The sequence below is a fragment of the Phoca vitulina genome, unplaced genomic scaffold, assembly GCF_004348235.1.
Source record: "Phoca vitulina isolate PV1807 unplaced genomic scaffold, GSC_HSeal_1.0 scaffold5, whole genome shotgun sequence".
Classification (NCBI taxonomy): Eukaryota; Metazoa; Chordata; class Mammalia; order Carnivora; family Phocidae; genus Phoca; species Phoca vitulina.
This window is the reverse complement of record NW_022589708.1, coordinates 35028267-35046147: the sequence shown is the minus strand read 5'-3', so window position 1 is coordinate 35046147 and position 17881 is coordinate 35028267. Positions and strand designations below refer to the sequence as shown.

The 17881-nt window shown below is 33.5% G+C and overlaps 1 protein-coding gene across 1 annotated transcript in view; it reads right to left on the bottom strand.

The window, feature by feature from the left end:
- DACH1 (dachshund family transcription factor 1) overlaps positions 1–17881 on the bottom strand; it is a 415421-nt gene that overhangs the window by 34658 nt on the left and 362882 nt on the right. The window contains exons 7-8 of the mRNA XM_032402881.1: positions 10742–10893; positions 1783–1930 (exon numbers count right to left, since the gene is read on the bottom strand). Coding sequence (XP_032258772.1) covers positions 1783–1930; positions 10742–10893 — 300 coding nt within the window. The remainder of the gene's footprint in view (positions 1–1782; positions 1931–10741; positions 10894–17881) is intronic.

Here is a 17881-nt window from a genome sequence, read left to right as displayed (position 1 = left end):
ATTGTTGCTGGTAATACATATTAACAGAGACTTTTTTTTTTTTATCAAAATGTACGTTGGCTACAGTCTTTTAATAAAAATAAAACCAGTTTCGAATAAACGCTAATTTCCTTTACTTAATAGGGTGAAAATCATATGCTTATCTTAACAAAATCATTTGCCTACTGTATCCCTTTCCAAAGATGATTGTTTATAAGTGTCTTTGAAAATAAACAGTAATTTCTGAATTACTTATTTGGATTGTAAACTTCCATGGGACTAAAAGCTCAATACCCAGTGTCTTGCCATTGACTGCTTATTGTTTCCTCTTCTGTGATTGAACTGAATGGTATTGCCATGTTCTGTCTTCAGGGTAGTACACTACTTCAATAGATACATTTATAATAGATAATTATTGATAGCTATTACCTTTAATTTATTGTTCACAATTAATTAAATGGGAGGATCATGACGTGATCTGTGAAGTGTTTTGCCCTCTAGTGGTTAAAGAAAAAAAACAATGTAAGTCCTCCAAATGATTTGAACCAATAAAATTCTAAAGTTCTCTCAAGTAACCAAAAGATTACTTTAGGAATTCGAGGGTCTAACTGTAAGTCTTGTCAGAAAATAATAATAATAATAATAATAATAATAATAAAAGACTTCTCCAGGTGAGAACAAAATCAAGACATGGCTATTTCATGGAAGATGGTTCTATATAATGAACCCTTTGACCAATCTTCATTATTCACAAAGAACACATCCCATTATCAATGTTTATCTTGTTTTGATTACTTTGGTACCTAAATCTATGTGACATCACATTATCTAGATGAATGCTATACATGGGTGGTGATGGCTTTCCCAAATTAGCCTCGTCCCAGGAACCCACTAGCTATTGCTTCATAGTAACTAATGTAAAAACCTACCAAGTCTTGCTGGTTTGAAAAACAAAAGAGAAACAATGATTTTCAAATGACTGTATCAAACATATAAAAGGACGATACGTGGAATATTTTTATTGGATACTTATTAGATGAGGGAATAGGTGCTCCCCCTCTAGAGTATTTAGGAGTATCTTATAGTTGAGGCAAAGGGAAAGTTGGTTTTAAAGAAAATACTCTTAATCTCATACATAATATAAACACACAAGTATGAATGACCTTCAAAATTATCTATACATGCACTGTAAAGTGTGTTAGAAGAAGCAATTCATAGATTGGTAATATCATTATTTTTAACCAATAAAAATTCATATTGGTTTCTACACTAATGTGTATTTGACCTTGTTGGATGAAAATGAGGCATTCAGAAAGAAAATTATACAAACACTCAACTTTGGTCATTTGTTCAGATATTCATCAGTCTTCAATTTCAGTTGATAAATATCTTACTAAATCTCTTTCGCTTGAATAATCAGTATTTTCTATTTTAGCTTTATGACTTTAACTCTTAAGTTTTTCGAAGGGCAATTGTGAATGAATATAAAATTTTTCTTCATGGCTGTCATCAGAGGTCATTCTTATCTTAAAATTATTTGTTAAGCTTTTTGAGCAATAAAAATTATGTGATTAATGATATAATAGATATATTTCAATTCCCTGAGGTACAAACAGAAGAGAAACCATATATACTCTGGAGATGAAAAACTACAATGAGCCCAGGATTCAAATCCTGCTGTGAACCTCAGCTATAAGTAAATTAACAAAAAAGCTGTAGTCTCATAGTAAATCACCAAACATAGTATTGTTCTGTTAAATATTTTATTGAAAGTATTACACTTATTTGGAAGTTCAGAAATACCTCTATTCTTTTGTTCCATAGCCAACTGCTTCTCAAGTGTTTCCCTCAGTTCTCTTTCCCTTAAAAAATCCATCTTCAGCTCTGTTTTTTCCAGTTGGACTTGTTTTTCTTGAGCTCTGGCATTATCTATGGCAACTTTCAAGAGCCCCTGTACAAAGAAGGCATTCAAAATTGTAATATTTTGGAGCAAAGCACATTTCATTCATTACTTGAAAGCATTTTTAAAAAAGAACCAACTTATCAAATTCTTTCATTCTTGTATATTCACTCTGTATTCACTAGGACAAGTACTTCAACTAAAGCACAAAATTTCTAAATCTAATTAAACCATATTAGGAAGACAAATGTTTTTGCCATGCAGGTTTGATTGCTTCTAATTAGATATCTAGATCTAAAGCTAAATGAGGGCAGAGACATTTTCTCTCATTTGGTACTATGTCACCCAGAGTCCAGAGAGTGCCTACCATATAGTAGATTCTAAAAATTTGTTGAACAGAAATTATAGTACTGGTATATTTTTTCTTGAGGCATATATGTAAGGGATCCAAAACCTAGTGTTTTAATAGTGTGTTATTTTTTAAAAAGTCATTTAAAATGGTTATAATAAATTGAGAATAACTTTTAGGGGACTATTTGACAGTATAACTCAAGAGTATATGGTAAAAGTAAAGTTTATTTATACAATAGATGATGGAATCTCTTGTATAAGAGATATACATGAAAGTTGATTTACTCTTTGCTAATTAAAAAATTTTGTAATATTCTGAGATTCTTGAAAATGAGATTACGGAAAACAAAGAAAAAGTAATCTGCACATGCTCTCTCCTAAAATCCTTTAGAAAATTATTAGTAAAAATTAGAGCTAAAATTTCTATCATCAGCTCAGCAATACAAAAAGCTTTTTTGAAGTGGAAGGTATTTTGCCTTGGTCTGTGAAATTTTCTTTTTGTTTTTTTTTAAGATTTTATTTATTTGAGAGAGAGAGATAGCACACAAGCAAGGAGAGAGGCACAGGGAGTGGGAGAGAGAGAATCTCAAGCAGACTCTGCACTGAGTGTGGATCCTGACATGGGGCTCAATTTCACAACCCTGAGATCACGACCTGAGCTGAAATCAAGAGTCTGATACTTAACCAACTGAGCCACCCAGGTGCCCCATAGAGACTAAAATTTTCAACTGAAATGATAAATGAAGTGGAAGTTGGTGCCATTTGTAAATACACTCTAAGATAGGACCCTTCTTGCAGGAGACAACATAAGCAGTCAGAACCAGGAATTTCCACTCTGGCTTGACTTGTTAGCCCAATAGAGGTGTACCCTTAGATCAGCTCACCCATGTAGCATTATCATAAGCCATTTTATTCTCTTTTCAAGCACATATAAATTATTTCATGTTTGTTATAACTGACCCTGAATTTCCTGGTGTAATTCTTGTGAAATGAAACAAGCTGGAGGGTTTCTACATGGCTGTTTGCCCCTCCCTACTCTTTTGTTTTTAACAATAAAACATAGCTGCTAAGGAAACTGCCATCTTAACTCAATTCAGCAACATTCCTGTGTATGTTTCTTCTTCATCAGGAACAAACAATTAGTAACAAATGAAAGAGATCATTACATCAAGTGCCCTTTTAGATCACCCCAATTAAAACTTTAGTTTAGCTGTATTTTAATTCTAAGATACCAAATTCTAATTTTCTGCTCTGATTGCTCTTGTTGACTTATCTTTGAAAGATGCACTCTCTGTGCAGTGTCTAGAGATTATTTAGCAAGATGCCAATGTTGGCACCACTTAATGTGTTGATTGGTTGTATTATCAGTAGCTGTTTAAAATAAATTACTATTAAACTATTATTGTCCTTGGCTGACAAAACACAGTATTTTGGTGTTCTTTAAATATGAAACAATCATTATGAATAAACATGTTGAATAATGTTAAACTGCAACTCTAATTTGTGTAATTTTACATTAATATTTGTCGTAACATACGAAGTTGCTAAGAGCATTTATGTTTACTGTTTTCTTTTGTTACAGTTGCTGCTAATGTCCCTAATGGTAATACATTACCTATTCCTGCTGATTATGTCTGAAAAATACTAGCTTTAAGAACCAATACCCTCCAGGGACTACTTATAAGCTATATAAAATTAAGTTTCATTTTTAGACTTTAAATCAGTGCATATCAGTAGGAGTCCAGTGTGAACAAAAATCTGCACTAGAGCCAAACTGATACATATGCAAAAATATGTTATTGCCCGTGACAGCTTCGCTGCAAAAATACAGAAAACCGATTAAATTTCAATGCAGCAGGGGGCTGGGAAAAGCAATAGCAAGTAGTGTTCACAAAGTCTACAGATCATTAGGACACCATTTTAACCATCAGTGATAATAGTACTTTCAGATTTGTGTAACTTCTGTAAATTTTCCAGGTAGATCATATGCAAAGGTCACACTAAATGCTGAGTCTCACGTGGACATGCAGGATTGAGCAAAATTCTGTGATGACAATTCTGTGATGACAAATTACAGCAAAAGACACAAGGTTTAAAACATGAATTTTTCTCCAGGGGGAGGTCAGTTATGATGTTCAACAATGACAATTCTAAAGAAATGTGTTTAAAGCTTACTCTATGGCATAGCAATTATAAGAGACAATAGTTGTTTGGCCTCAAATTTCTTTCCCCTAAGTGAGGCATAATTGTCGTATACACAAATGTTTTCGTTTTCTAAAATGATCTACCTTTAAATCAGATTATTTTAATCACTTCCCAAAGAACAAGTCTCTATATATATTTCTTTTCAGAAGGGCACTGTAATTGATTTAGCAAGTTTTCAACTACTTCTATAGCCTAGAAAGTGCAAATATCTGCTTATATAAGAGAAGTTAAAGTAATACTGATATGAAGGAAACATTTCTTAATTTACTAGTTGGATCCTAGATTAAAAGCTTACTTGGCCATATTTGTTTTTTATACAAAAACTGTTTCAGAATCAGATGGTGACTAAAGTTCTTTGAGTGTCACTGGAATTAATGTGACAAAATTCTGCTCAATAATGCATTGCTTCTAAAGAGAGTAAATACCTGACTTGAAGGGGATTTCAGTGATTTGCCCATTCTAATTAAAACCTTTTAAAGCTGAAAAAAACAAGGTCCAGAAAGATCAGATGACTTATACAAATTCCCAAAGTAGTAAATTGACTAAGCTTAGGTCAGAGCTCCCAAGCTTATTTATTTTTTTCTTTTAATGTTTCTTTCCAGGATGAGAAGAAATAGTGTCCCTGGAATCCAGGAACTTTTGTAGACAAACAAATATATACTAGAGCAGTATCAACTAATGCATATTCACAGAAGCTCTTATAACAAAAGGTACAACTATACTCAGTTTAATGGTTATGGCTCTTGTTCTCAAAAAATTGGTCAATAATGCATACTCCCTCAAAAGCACTTCCAGGTATAAAATCCATCTTGTAATTCATATGATCATGTATGGCGATATAGCAACATGGGCTCTGTAATTATCCTGCCTATGTTTAAATCCAGACTCCACCACCATTGCATAACCTTGATCAAAAGACTTGTCCGCCTCCATTTACTCATCTGTAAAATGCAGATGATAATGAAATCCACTATATAGGATTATAAAGATGATTCAATGTAATATCATATAGAATTAGCATAGAGATGGACTGTATATATTGTGATTTATAATAAGAAACATATTTGGGGGGTGCCTAGGTGACTCAGGCAGTTAAGCGTCTACCTTTGGCTCAGGTCATGATTCTAGGGTCTTGGGTCCCACATCAGGCTCCCTGCTCAGCAGGGAGTCTGCTTCTCCCTCTGCCTCTGCCCTTCCCCCCTGCTCATGCTCTCTCTCTAGCTCTTGCTCTCTCCCAAATAAATAAATAAAATTAAAAAAAAAAAAAAAGAAACATATTTGGTCTTCATCCCAATTGTGGCACAAAGATCCTACAATGGGTGGAATTTCCTAAGTGATAAGAGTGAAAAGATGAAATGGGTGTCTTTTGTTATTCATAATAAGCCCCACCCAACTACACCTGAGTTTATTTTCATAAGGTGACTTTTGGAAAGCCCTATGGTTGGAATCTGGTTGTCAGGGAAACCAACTCAGGGTTGGGACTTTCAGCCCTACCCCTCTCCACCCCCCTCCCCCCCCACCTCTGGGAAGACAGAGGGGCTAGAGGTTTGAATTAATCACCAACTATGCGTGATTTAATCAATCATACCTAAATAATGAAACCTCTATGAAAACTCAAAAGGACAGAGTTCAAAGAGCTTCTGGGTTGGTCAACACGTGGAGGTACTGGGGAGGTGGTGTGCTCAGAGAAGGCACGAGAGCTCTGCACCCCTTCCCACATACCTTGCCCCATGCATCTCTGCCATCTTGACTGTTCCTGAGCTATATCCCTTGATAATAAACTTGTAACCTAGTAAGTAAAATGTTTTCCTGAGTTCTGTGAGCTGCTCTAGTAAATTAACTGAACCTGAGGAGGGGGTGATGGGAACCTCTGATCAATAGCCGGTTGGTCGGTAGCCAAGATTACAACCTGGACTTGCAACAGGCATCTGACATTTGGGTAGGGGGCGATCTTGTGGGACTGAACCTATGAGATCTGAGGCTATCTCCAGGTAGACAGTATCAGAACTGAGTTAAATTGTAGAGAATCCAGCCGGTGTTACAGAATTGCTTGGTGTGGAAATTAACTACCAGACATTTGGTGAGCAGAAGTGTCCAAAGTGAAGTGATGTTGCAGTAAGACATTGAGAGCAGAAGACACACACAGGAGTATTTTTCCTATGTGATGACACATTAAGATTGTTCAATAAATATTAGTTTTTACTATTGTCATTATTATTGTTGTGATATACAATATACATTATGATATACAATATACCTTAAGTATGGTATAGAGTTCAGACTTTTAAGAGATTAATGCTACTCTCTTCATCAGAGTAAACTGTGTTTAGAATATTGGATATATTTCACTGTTTTTTTTTTTTAATGAACTCTTTTCACAAATTGGTAATGAGAAAAAAGAATATGTAAGTACGATTAAACATAAAAAGATATAACACCAATATATCTGATCCTAGTCTACCCATATTTTAAAGCCAATGTCCTATTTTGTTGTTTATCTTTTTGAAAGTTTCCTCCTCTAAGTATTTTGTCTAACTCTGTTATAATTAAAATGATGTATTAAAAATGCAAATACAAAACTATTAGCTTCTTTTAAATGTATAAAATATAACATCATTGGCCATGACATTGAAATGTAAAGACTGGAAGATGTATAATCAGAGTGTTTTGGTCTTAGTACTAAGTCAGATTCTTCTTCATTTTCTTTTGTCAAACACAGAAATTAGAGAATACTTCCTAAGTACCATAGTTGTATTATGTTTATTTATTAGACCATAGTGATTCAATCTGTGACTTGCCATTTACTGTGGTTTTAACAATCCTTTTAGGTCTTCCTTTGTTTATTTAATTCCTCCAAATAGACAAATCATAATGAACCAAACTCTTATCATATATCCCTCAAGGCATATATCTTCAATGCTAACCTTATCCATAACTAAGTTTTATATTCCCTACCTTATTTTACCTTTCTTTTTTTATTTACCTATTCTTATTTTAATATTTGTAAGTCATTTTAAATAATTCTTATAAGACAAACAATGTAAATTATTTGTTCCCAATCCTATGTACAAACAGATTGTAGCAATAATTTACAGCATGAAAGCTCAGATTGAGAATAAAGTTCTCCCTTAAGTGTATTTGTCAATTGGGTAGCCAATGTTCGAAGGGGTCACATTCAGTAAACTGACACTAAAATTCTAGTTTCCTCACCTAAAATCTCATAGGGAGTGAGTTTGGACATGTTTGAGTAAGAAAGGCATAATAAAAGATTGCCCACATTGAGAAAAACAAAATTCCACATAAAATAAAATTTTTAAAAATCCCAAAAAGTTGGGGCACCTGGGTGGCTCAGTCGGTTGGGCATCTGCCTTCGGCTAGGGTTATGATCTCCAGGTCCTGGGACTGAGCCCCGCATCAGGCTCCCTGCTCAGCGGGGAGTCTGCTTCTCCCTCCCTCTCACTCTCCCTCTGCACTCTCCCTCTCTCTCAAATAAATAAATAAAATCTTAAAAAAAAAAAAAATCTCAAAAAGGAAAACCTGGAATAAATCCATATCACTCACTAAAGTGAAATTACTACACTGTAGATATATATATTTAGTATGTATAGTATATATAGTATATTTAAAAATACTAGTATGTAGTATTTTTCTACAGGTCCTCTTTTAAAGCACAAAGAAAAAAAATTTATGAAAATTCCATTTTGATATATCATGGCAAGAACATCTGTACCAACCATTACAAATTTTAAAATTGAAATTTATCAAATTATAGAGTATCATGAAATTAAGTTATTTAATATTAGAACAATAAACACTTAAACACATTTTTTTGAAGGGCTTTCGGTCATTAATTGTAAGAAAAAAGAGACCTCAATACATTAAATTTAAATATGACCCAATGTCTTAGGTTTAATTAAAATAGTAGGTATACATAATAAAACTTCAATTTCATATATGGCTTTGTATGATTTGAAACATGCAAACATTTTTAACTCAAATGTTTTTCATTGCCATCCTGATAAAATAGCTCCAAAAGAAATATGGAGATTTAAGTTTACCACACAAAAAGTATGTTACCATTTTGAAATAGAAAGCAGAGAACCCCATTATATATAATTGAAATTGCAGAGGAAATTGAGGTAGGCAGGACGTAATTACCCAAATTAGAATTTGGACAGCAAACACATTTATACTGTATGCCCAGTAAGCCAGGGTCATGACTACTTAAACATTCTATACCATTCCTAGGATATTACTATAACTCAATACATGTGGCAATAATAAAAGAACTAGCATTTTTAAAAAATGATGTGAAACCATTACTAAACATAAATCCCGTATATATGTGGGTGTGTATATATGTGTACACGCTTATTAGTATGTATGCATGTACTGTGTATGTGTGTGTGTCTTCCTATGCATGGAACTCAGTAAGATTTTTAATTTTTATTTTACCTTATGTTCACATACGTGAATACACTGAAATGGACAAGCATAATTTATTTTTAACAAAGTATTCTTATTGTGGGTGTTTTAACTTTGATGGACCCAGATCCCTATGGTTTGGGACTAGCAATAAATAATTTAGTTTGCTTTGACTACTGTCCCATCATCAACTCTTGCTAAAATATGTCCACAAGGCTGGTTGGAAGGTCAGAAAGGACAGTATATTAAATTTAGAGATACCATCAATAAAATATTTGTCTAAAATCTGTACATTTTAAAACTGGGGTTTTCTTTTCTTCTTTTTTAAAGAAATAATTGCAGTTTGAGGTGATGCAGATACATTTCTAGTCTGGGTAATACTGGTGGGGGGGGGCGGGGGAGGCTGGTGGATAAATACACCCAAACTGACAGTATCTGACTTAAAATGCAAGAGTCCATGTGTAAACCCACTTTTCAGATGAGCAAGCTGGTTTATACTGATGAAATCCAGAAACGTTTTCTCCACTGAAATTAAAGTTAAATGACCACTTTCCTCTTTAAAGACGTTTTAGTTAATGAAGATACATACACCTGAATAGAGAATTTTACGTAAACCCTTAGCTTTTTCTTTGCTTCATTCGGAGTTGTTAACATAACAAAAGTAATTGTTCCCTCCTTTCAGACTGTAAATTCGGAAATGTTGAGGGGTATTTTCTGAAATCATTTAATTTCACAAAAGAGAAATTCATTAAAAATTCTACCTCATTAAAAAAACAATAATATGGGTCAAATTTAGAAAAAAAGTCTATGTTTATTTTAAAATATAATCAACTATTTGGCCTTGATTAAGTTTAGGCTAGACTGATGATTTATTTGAATTACTGAGATATAAAACCTTAAAGTTGAATACAGTTCTGGAGACTCTAATTACATTAGTATTAAAAATGCCACATTAATAGATGAGAAGATATGTTACATTAAAGGCCTTCTGTTATGTCCTCAGAGAGGTAAATAAAATTAATTACATTTCTACTGGGAGAAAGTTTAATATGGTAGGAAATGTGTACAGAAAAATATCACGAAGAATCAAGTGCTAGAGTAAAAATTAAAAAAAAAATAACAGCAGAGTATCTGCAAGCACATTCTTATTATTAGCTACTCCAAATAGGGAGAAGTAGATGGCCAAAATCTCCATCTGCGGTCCACATGATCACTTCATGTGTGGGCAAGAAAATTACGCTTTCTTGTATCCCAAACACTCTTATTACTTTGGCTCCATGCTCTATGTTATTGTTAACTGTAAGTATTTTTGATTCATAATGTACTGTACGTAAAATATACATCCTGAGGACTACATAGGAAATCCGTGGAAAGTTTTGTATAGCTTTTTGAAGTCTATTCTTTGAAGAAACCCTATTAACTGAAACAAACTTATTTACGAAAGAAGGGATTTTTTGGATTCTTTTATATTAGACATATTCTAAGTGACTAAACATATCATTTCCTCACTGGAAGGCCAGCAGTTTAAAAATAACTAAATATTTATTAGAACTGGTGTGCCGTTGTTGAGTAAATCAGACAAACTTAAACAGTTAGATTCCTCCCATCAGTTGGCAATAAGGAGAACATTTAGGCAGAATGATTTTTCAAATCCCAGGTCATTTTCATCGAAGCTTTTATTAAGGCTGAATATACATATATCAGTATTTCTAAACCAACTTGATTAGTGTAGCAAGTTTAAAATCTTAAATTGCTGGGAAAAGTCCAATGCCATTGTTCAGTCAATCCCATGAACGGCTTAAGTTGGAATAGTACGAATTTGGGAAAAATCTACAGCTGGATCTTCCACGTTCCTACCTTCCAGATTACAAAAAGGCCTACCTGTATGTTAGTCAGAAGGGTCTCTATGGAAGACAGTCCATCAGGAAACAGAAAAGGAGGTGGGAAACCTGGAGGTAGTGGTTGTCCATGCCCAGTTAGAGAAAGTTTGTCAAGGCTGTCTCTTGCGGTTGGTGTGGAAAGCGGGGTCTCATCTGTATGTGATTGAAACAAAAATATAGAACAAGTTACGCTTGTCTGTTTTTATTAGACCTCAGTAATGGCTTCCCTAGTGGTTTCCAGAACATTTATTGCAAATTGGTTCCTGCTATCAGGAGAAAATGCTTTCTGCTGAATTTTCTTTAATGAAAAAGCTGTGGAGATACAACAAGATAACATTAATGAGTAACTTTATAAGCCTTTTAAATGCAGTCTCTAATGAGACTGAGTTTACAGTGCCATAGAATCTTTTTAAAACAAATATTATCTCACATATAGTTGTGATAATATACACAGGCTGACTTTATGGGCACCTTCCCAATTATCTCATTTTAGTTTGTTCTGTTTGGATTGACAATAGAATATTTCTAGAGCTTCATATAAAAGAAATGCTTTGTATATTAGTGTGTTTATTTCTCAATTAACCCTTCCTTTATATCAATGATTTGTTCAAATACATTCTTAAGGAATCTATAAAAGAATGCACAATTGAAATTTGTCATTTTACAAATGACAAGAAAAACTAGAATCAAATATATTCTCCCTAAAATAAAACTGAATTATTCAATATCATTAAAACTAAAGATCTAATTCTTTTGACCCTGAATACCTTTTACTTTCATATTGAAAAACTAGCCCTTTATACATGAAAAAGGAGTCTAAAGAAAGGGTAATAAAATGCAACTTCCATAACAATATTTAGAAAATCAAATATAAAACCCTCTAAGATAAATTAATCTTTACTTTGTTTATTGAATATTCTTTGATATTTTAAGCAACCTAGAGTAATGTCCCGATATGGATTCTTTTTACTCTCACAGTGAAATCTTTTCATTCAGTTCTTTATTATTTAAACATTTTTACAGTTTCATTTAAGATAGATACACGTTATGGCTTATTTTAGTTTATTATATCACAGAGAAAATTTTATTCATGGCAGGATTCTCAATTTTATAAATATTTTCATATTTCACCTCAGGAAAATTAATCAGAGCAATGTATTTGCACAGTCCTGATAGTATCTCTCAATTTTGCAAATGGCTAAAAACTTCAGCACACTTGCTTTATGCTTATAATTTGATTCCGCTGTTCTCGATCATTCCTTTATTTTTCATTACAACACCTAACCACACAACACGTTTTCCAATTACCTCTCTCTGGGGCAGAAATATTATGGAAGTAGCCACACTTCTCTGTCTCTAACTAATGTCAGAACAAGTTAAATTCATCTCCCTCACCTTTCCACATTTCTAGTTAACAAACCAAAAGGGAAGAAAGGTTGGGGAGGAGAGTTTGGGACACAAGCCATCTATTAGCTGCCTCTCTTCTCACGCTCACACTCTCACTCCTCTGCAGTTTCTCCTTCCACTCCCTTTCCTGTTCACTTACTGACAGGCGATCTGACGCAGCAGGTACTAGAAGAAGGAACGGAGTGAGTAGGTAAAGGAGGACTCACTGTGTCATTATTTTTTTTATCACTCTTGTCACCAGGGTTAAAGAAAGACCGCAGTGCAGGGGTAGGGCTACTGCATGGCTAATGCGATCAAGATGATCTTGGACACCCTTTACCTAGTTGTCATAAATTACTCCTCCAGACCAAGGCTGCTAGTGTTTTCTCATAATAGCTCCAAAAAGGCGCTTGTTAAATATCTATGTGCATGTGAAATTGTTTAAGAATGGAGAGCAATATTTTTCGATCAGCATCACCTTAGCTGTCACATGCTAAAGAAAATGTGGCTTAATAGATCATGGGGATAATAATTGCTTGTCTCTTGAAGAAAGGCATAGAATCAGATGACCACCTGAGTTTGCTTTCAGCTTTAGAGACTGATTCCACAATTCTTTAAAGAATGTCCAAGAAAAAAGAGCCATATGAATGTGTATACACACACGCATATACACGCACACACATTTGATTGTAAGTTCCATCATCCCCATGACTGTTTGATTTAAATTCAACACATTTATGCTTGACTATGTTTGGCTGTTGTGTGAATTAATTCATAAAATCACTCATGATACATACATTTACGTAGCTAATATTTATTTTACATAAACAATATGCTAGGTGCTGAGGATAGAATGCTGAAAAACACAATAGGCAAGCCTCAAGTAGCTTAACTGGACTGGAATGACTGATCCCAAATGTTAAGTAGTCAATTCCTACAGTTAGTAAAATATTTTGTCTTCCATCATTATTCCATTAGCTATTCCATTTTTCCCAATATAGGATTAAAATTGTTCTATGTATATGTTAGTGTGTGTGTGTGTGTGTGTGTATGTGTGTGATATTTTTTTCTGCAGTTGCTTCAATGGAATGCTCACCTTAGTCCTCATGGTTTCAGCTATCATTTGGTATAGACTTAGATGATTGGATTCATTCATTTATCATTTTATTTAGTAGAGATACGGCATAAGGCCACTTTAACTCAATATGTAGCTAAGAAACAATCAAATTTAGGGCACAATGATGACTAAAGAAATGAAAAAAAAAGGGTGATTCTTAAGATCAATACACATTTTTGAAAAGAAGACAAACTAATCAAGATCAAACATACAAAACAAAAATATTCCTTTGTGCTTCAAGACCCTACTAAAAAGTTGTCATCTTGTGGCAATTAACATCATAGAAAGTCTCATTTAGTCTTCCTATAAAGATAGTAAAATTAAGAATACAGCCCTTCCTTTTGAAATAAAAGTGACCTTTGATATCTTAAATGTTCTACAAAGATTAAAGCAAATGTTTGAGAGGCCAGACAACATGGAAAAGAGTTTGACATTACATAATCTCCATTGACTTCAAACAGTGAATGATGATGAAGCACAAATTCACAAAACACCTTATTCTAATTTGATATATCTGTACATATTTTTTAAAGTTTTATCTTTAAAAGAAAGCTTGTCAGATGCCATGTTTTCTGGATTATTACAGACTTGACAATGTAATCTGTTTTTTGTTCTTGAGTATTTTGCTTTCAAATAATTTTAAACTTACAGAAATTTACAAGAATTGTACAAAGAATTTCTATATACTCACATAATGGGTTGTCTGGTAACCCTCTAAAATACATGTCCATGCCAAATCCCTGGAACCTAGTAATGTTAGCTTGCTTGGAAAGAGGGTTTTTATAGATGTGATGAAATTAAACATCTTGAGATGAGGAGATCACCCTGGTTTAGGATAGGTGCTAAATCCAATGACAAGTGTTCTTATAAGAGAAAGGCAGAGGGAGACTTGAGAGAGACAGAAGAGATCCACAGTAAAGAGGAGGAGGCAGAGTGGAGATGGAGACAGAGATCAGGATTTCCCAGCCATAGTCAATGCATGCTGCTGATAGCCACCAAAAGCTACAAGAGGTAAAGAAATGGATTCTCCTTTATAGCCTCTTGGAGGGAGCTTATCCCTGCTATTACCTTGATTTTAGACCTCTGTCTTCCAAAACTCCAGTAAGAAAGTTAATGTTTGTTATTTTAAGCCATCAAGATCATGGCAATTTGTTAAATCAGCCCTAGAAAACCAATTCAACTCCTTACTCCAATTCACCAATCGTGTGTATTTTGCCATGTTTGCTTTTAAATTATTTCTCTCTCTCCCTCTCTTGTTCTGTGTGTGTGTGCATATGTTTGAACCATCTTCCCTTTTAATCCTAAAACTTCACTGCATATTTCATAAGTATAAGAACACACTCTTACATGACCACAGTAAGTATAAAATGAGCAAGAATAACATACACAGAATACTATTATTTAATCCAGAGTTCGTATTCCAATTTTATTATGTGAGATATTTTACTGTAAAGAGTTAAATAACTAATACATCTTTTAATTTACTTGACAAGTACTTGGGGAATATTCTCTCTGGGCTTGTGGTAGGCATGTAGTAGCCTCTAAGATGGCCTCTGATGATTCCTCCTTCCTAGTATTCACATCCTATCTAGAACCTGCCCCCTAGTCTGAGTCAGATCTAACAGAGAAAAACAAATGTGATGGGATGTCACTTCCAAGATTCAGTTATGAAAAGTTTATAATTTCCATTTGTCTCTCTCTCTTTTTTCTCTTGCATTTCTTGCCCTGGGGAAAACCAGCTGCCATGTCACGAGACAGCCCTGTGGAGGTGCACATGACAAGGGACTGAGGTCTGCCAAAAACCACATGAGTTGGCTTGAAAGCACATTCCCCCTGCCCAGTTGAACCTTTTGATGAAGCTACAGCCCCAGCTGACAGCAGAACTGAAACCTCATGAGAGACCTTAAACCAGAACCACCCAGCTAAGTTGCACCCAGATCCTGATCCACAGAAACTGATATTTTAAATGTTTGATGGTTTAAACCACTAATTATTGGTATAAATTGTTACACGGCTGTAGATGATGAAAACAGGGCATAACACTGTATACTTTGGGATATATAAAGAAAATGACTTAGTGTCCAGTGAGTATCACCTATTTTGGACACATAACAACTTCTTCAGGCTTCAGTTTCCTCAAATGAAAAAAAAAAAAAAATAGCAGTTTGAATGGGACAAACTCTAGCGTCATGCAAATCTTAAATTTCACATTCTCTATTATTTCCTAAAAAAATGTTAAAAATTAGTTGAGTGGATATTTCACCTATACTGACTGGAGATTTTGCCTATATTGATTGAAAAAGAATTGAGTCACATAAAACACAAAATTTCAGAGCAAGCTCTTGATTATTTAGGTTTACAAACTCCATTTTACAAAGATTCTTAAGTTTTCTTGCTTCATTTTATCAAATTAGAAAATGTTCAACCATTTATAAGGCAGGTACTCCCCACACCCAGGATGGCAAATTAGATGCAGGGAAGGGTGAGTCCTCCTAAAAATAAAGGAAGCACTTTTGAAAGCTGCATTAACTAGGGTACAATTTTTTTTTTTAAGTACTCCATATCCATAGGGGACTAGTAGTTATGCCAGTTCTCAAAGGAGTTCTTGTTATTTTTAAATTCCTAAGAAAGAGTGGTTTTTAACTTTCTTGTATTTTAATTCAGTTACAGGGAAGCACGGTGGCTTTCTAAAAGAAAATAGAAGCACACACATCACCATCTCACACATGATTTCATCTGTTGACCAGAAAAAATACCAGTGACCATTTTTATAATTATATAAGAAATATAATGACAGATATAACACCATACAATCAATTAACATCAATTAGAATATGATGGGCAAGATAAAAATGGATGACAAGAAAATGTGTTTAAAATTCCAAAATCAATAAAGTATGAAAAATGATATTTCTTTCTTCTCATCATTCCATCTCATGATTCTCCTCATAGTTTAAGTCATGTATCAATAAATGACTATCAGTAAGATTGATGCCTCTGTAGGACAGCTTTTTTTTCCATCCAATCTTATCACGCATAACAATTTAGCAGGATATCCTAAGGAACAATGTTGTTTAAAAAAATAATGGGCCTCTACTTTTAAAATGTTTTCTTTCCTGTTAATAAAATCTAACTCAGTTGTTATTTTCATAACTAATCCCTTTGGGTTTGAATTATATATTCTCTTTCAAGTTCTTGTGTGTGTGTGTGTGTGTGTGTGTGTGTGTGTGTGTCTTTTTGTGTCTGATGTCTTTTATTACATCATAAATTCCAAGTAGAAAAATATTCACTTTTAGAAAACCATACGTTCCAAGGGAATTCACATTTATTCATTTTGATGTAAAGTAGATAGCAACATTATTAAAATAAAAAAAGTCTCCATATTTAACGTTTACAAGTGATCTGGGATTTTACATTGCAAATATTACATTTTTTGTACTGGAAAAGTGAAAAAAATGTTGACAAAGATTCTAGAGAATATGGTAATCTCTATGAATAGTTATTTATAAAAATATGAATTCTTTGCCATTTTGATAGATTTCCATCACAATTATATAGAAAGTTAAATTTATTGGTGTTTTTGTAAACTCATCAGCCACATTATTCAACTGGAGTACAGGCATGGATAATCTAAAATATTAGGAATTGGTGTTTAAAAAAATTGTTGAAACTTATATCCAGACATAAAACACAGTCATTTAAATTGAGTTCAACCATATCCTCAATCCTAGTTCATTCCTACTGTAGGACTCTGGGTTTAATTTGGCAACGGAAACTAATAATAAAGTTGAATAATGTGATCCAGAATGTAATCTTAAATTAGAAATGGTCATGTAAATCTTTTCCTTTCTATTTTCATCTTCTCATGAAATAAAGAATTCCAAAATATCACATTAAAATTTATTTGCATGACTTTCATGTATCTATTTCAATTCTTATAAAATATCCAGGGGTATGATAAAATGAGGCTAATTTCCTGTATTTAATTTTAAGTCCACTTTTCAAATTCTGGATATAGCTATGGTAAAGTGAAAAGCAAGCCAGGCTAGATTCAGAAAGTGTGAGTTCAAGTCCTGGCTCTAGCAACTATTAGCAAATAGTAGAGCAAAAAATTCATCTCTTATAGTCTATGAGTCTCATTTGATTTATTTACTAAAAAGATGATTACAGACTCAAAGGATTATACCTTAAATCTAATTAGATTATGTATATGAAAGTGCTTTGTAAATTATAAAATACTAATAAACTATCAGTAAGCAACAAATAACTAAATGTATTACACATCTCCTTTTGTAAACCTGGCTTCAATGTGCCATGGAGGGAATCCTGGTTGTACCATAAGCTTGAGACTTCTATACTCTTTCTCTCTAATGAGGCTTGTGATGATGAAGTATCATGCTGATAATAAAATTATTACTATACATTATTATAGTTGCCTTATACAAACTAACCCTGAATTAGTTCAGCAAACAGTTAAAATTAACTAGGATAGAAATAACTGGAGAAAGGGCAAAAGGATATGAACTAGTTTATCAACTTCTCTTCAGGCAGCAGGACCTAGAGGAAATGGATAAGGTGACTTACACAGAAAGAAAACAGTACAGATTTTGGAGAAATAGACTGTCAGAAGCATAAAAA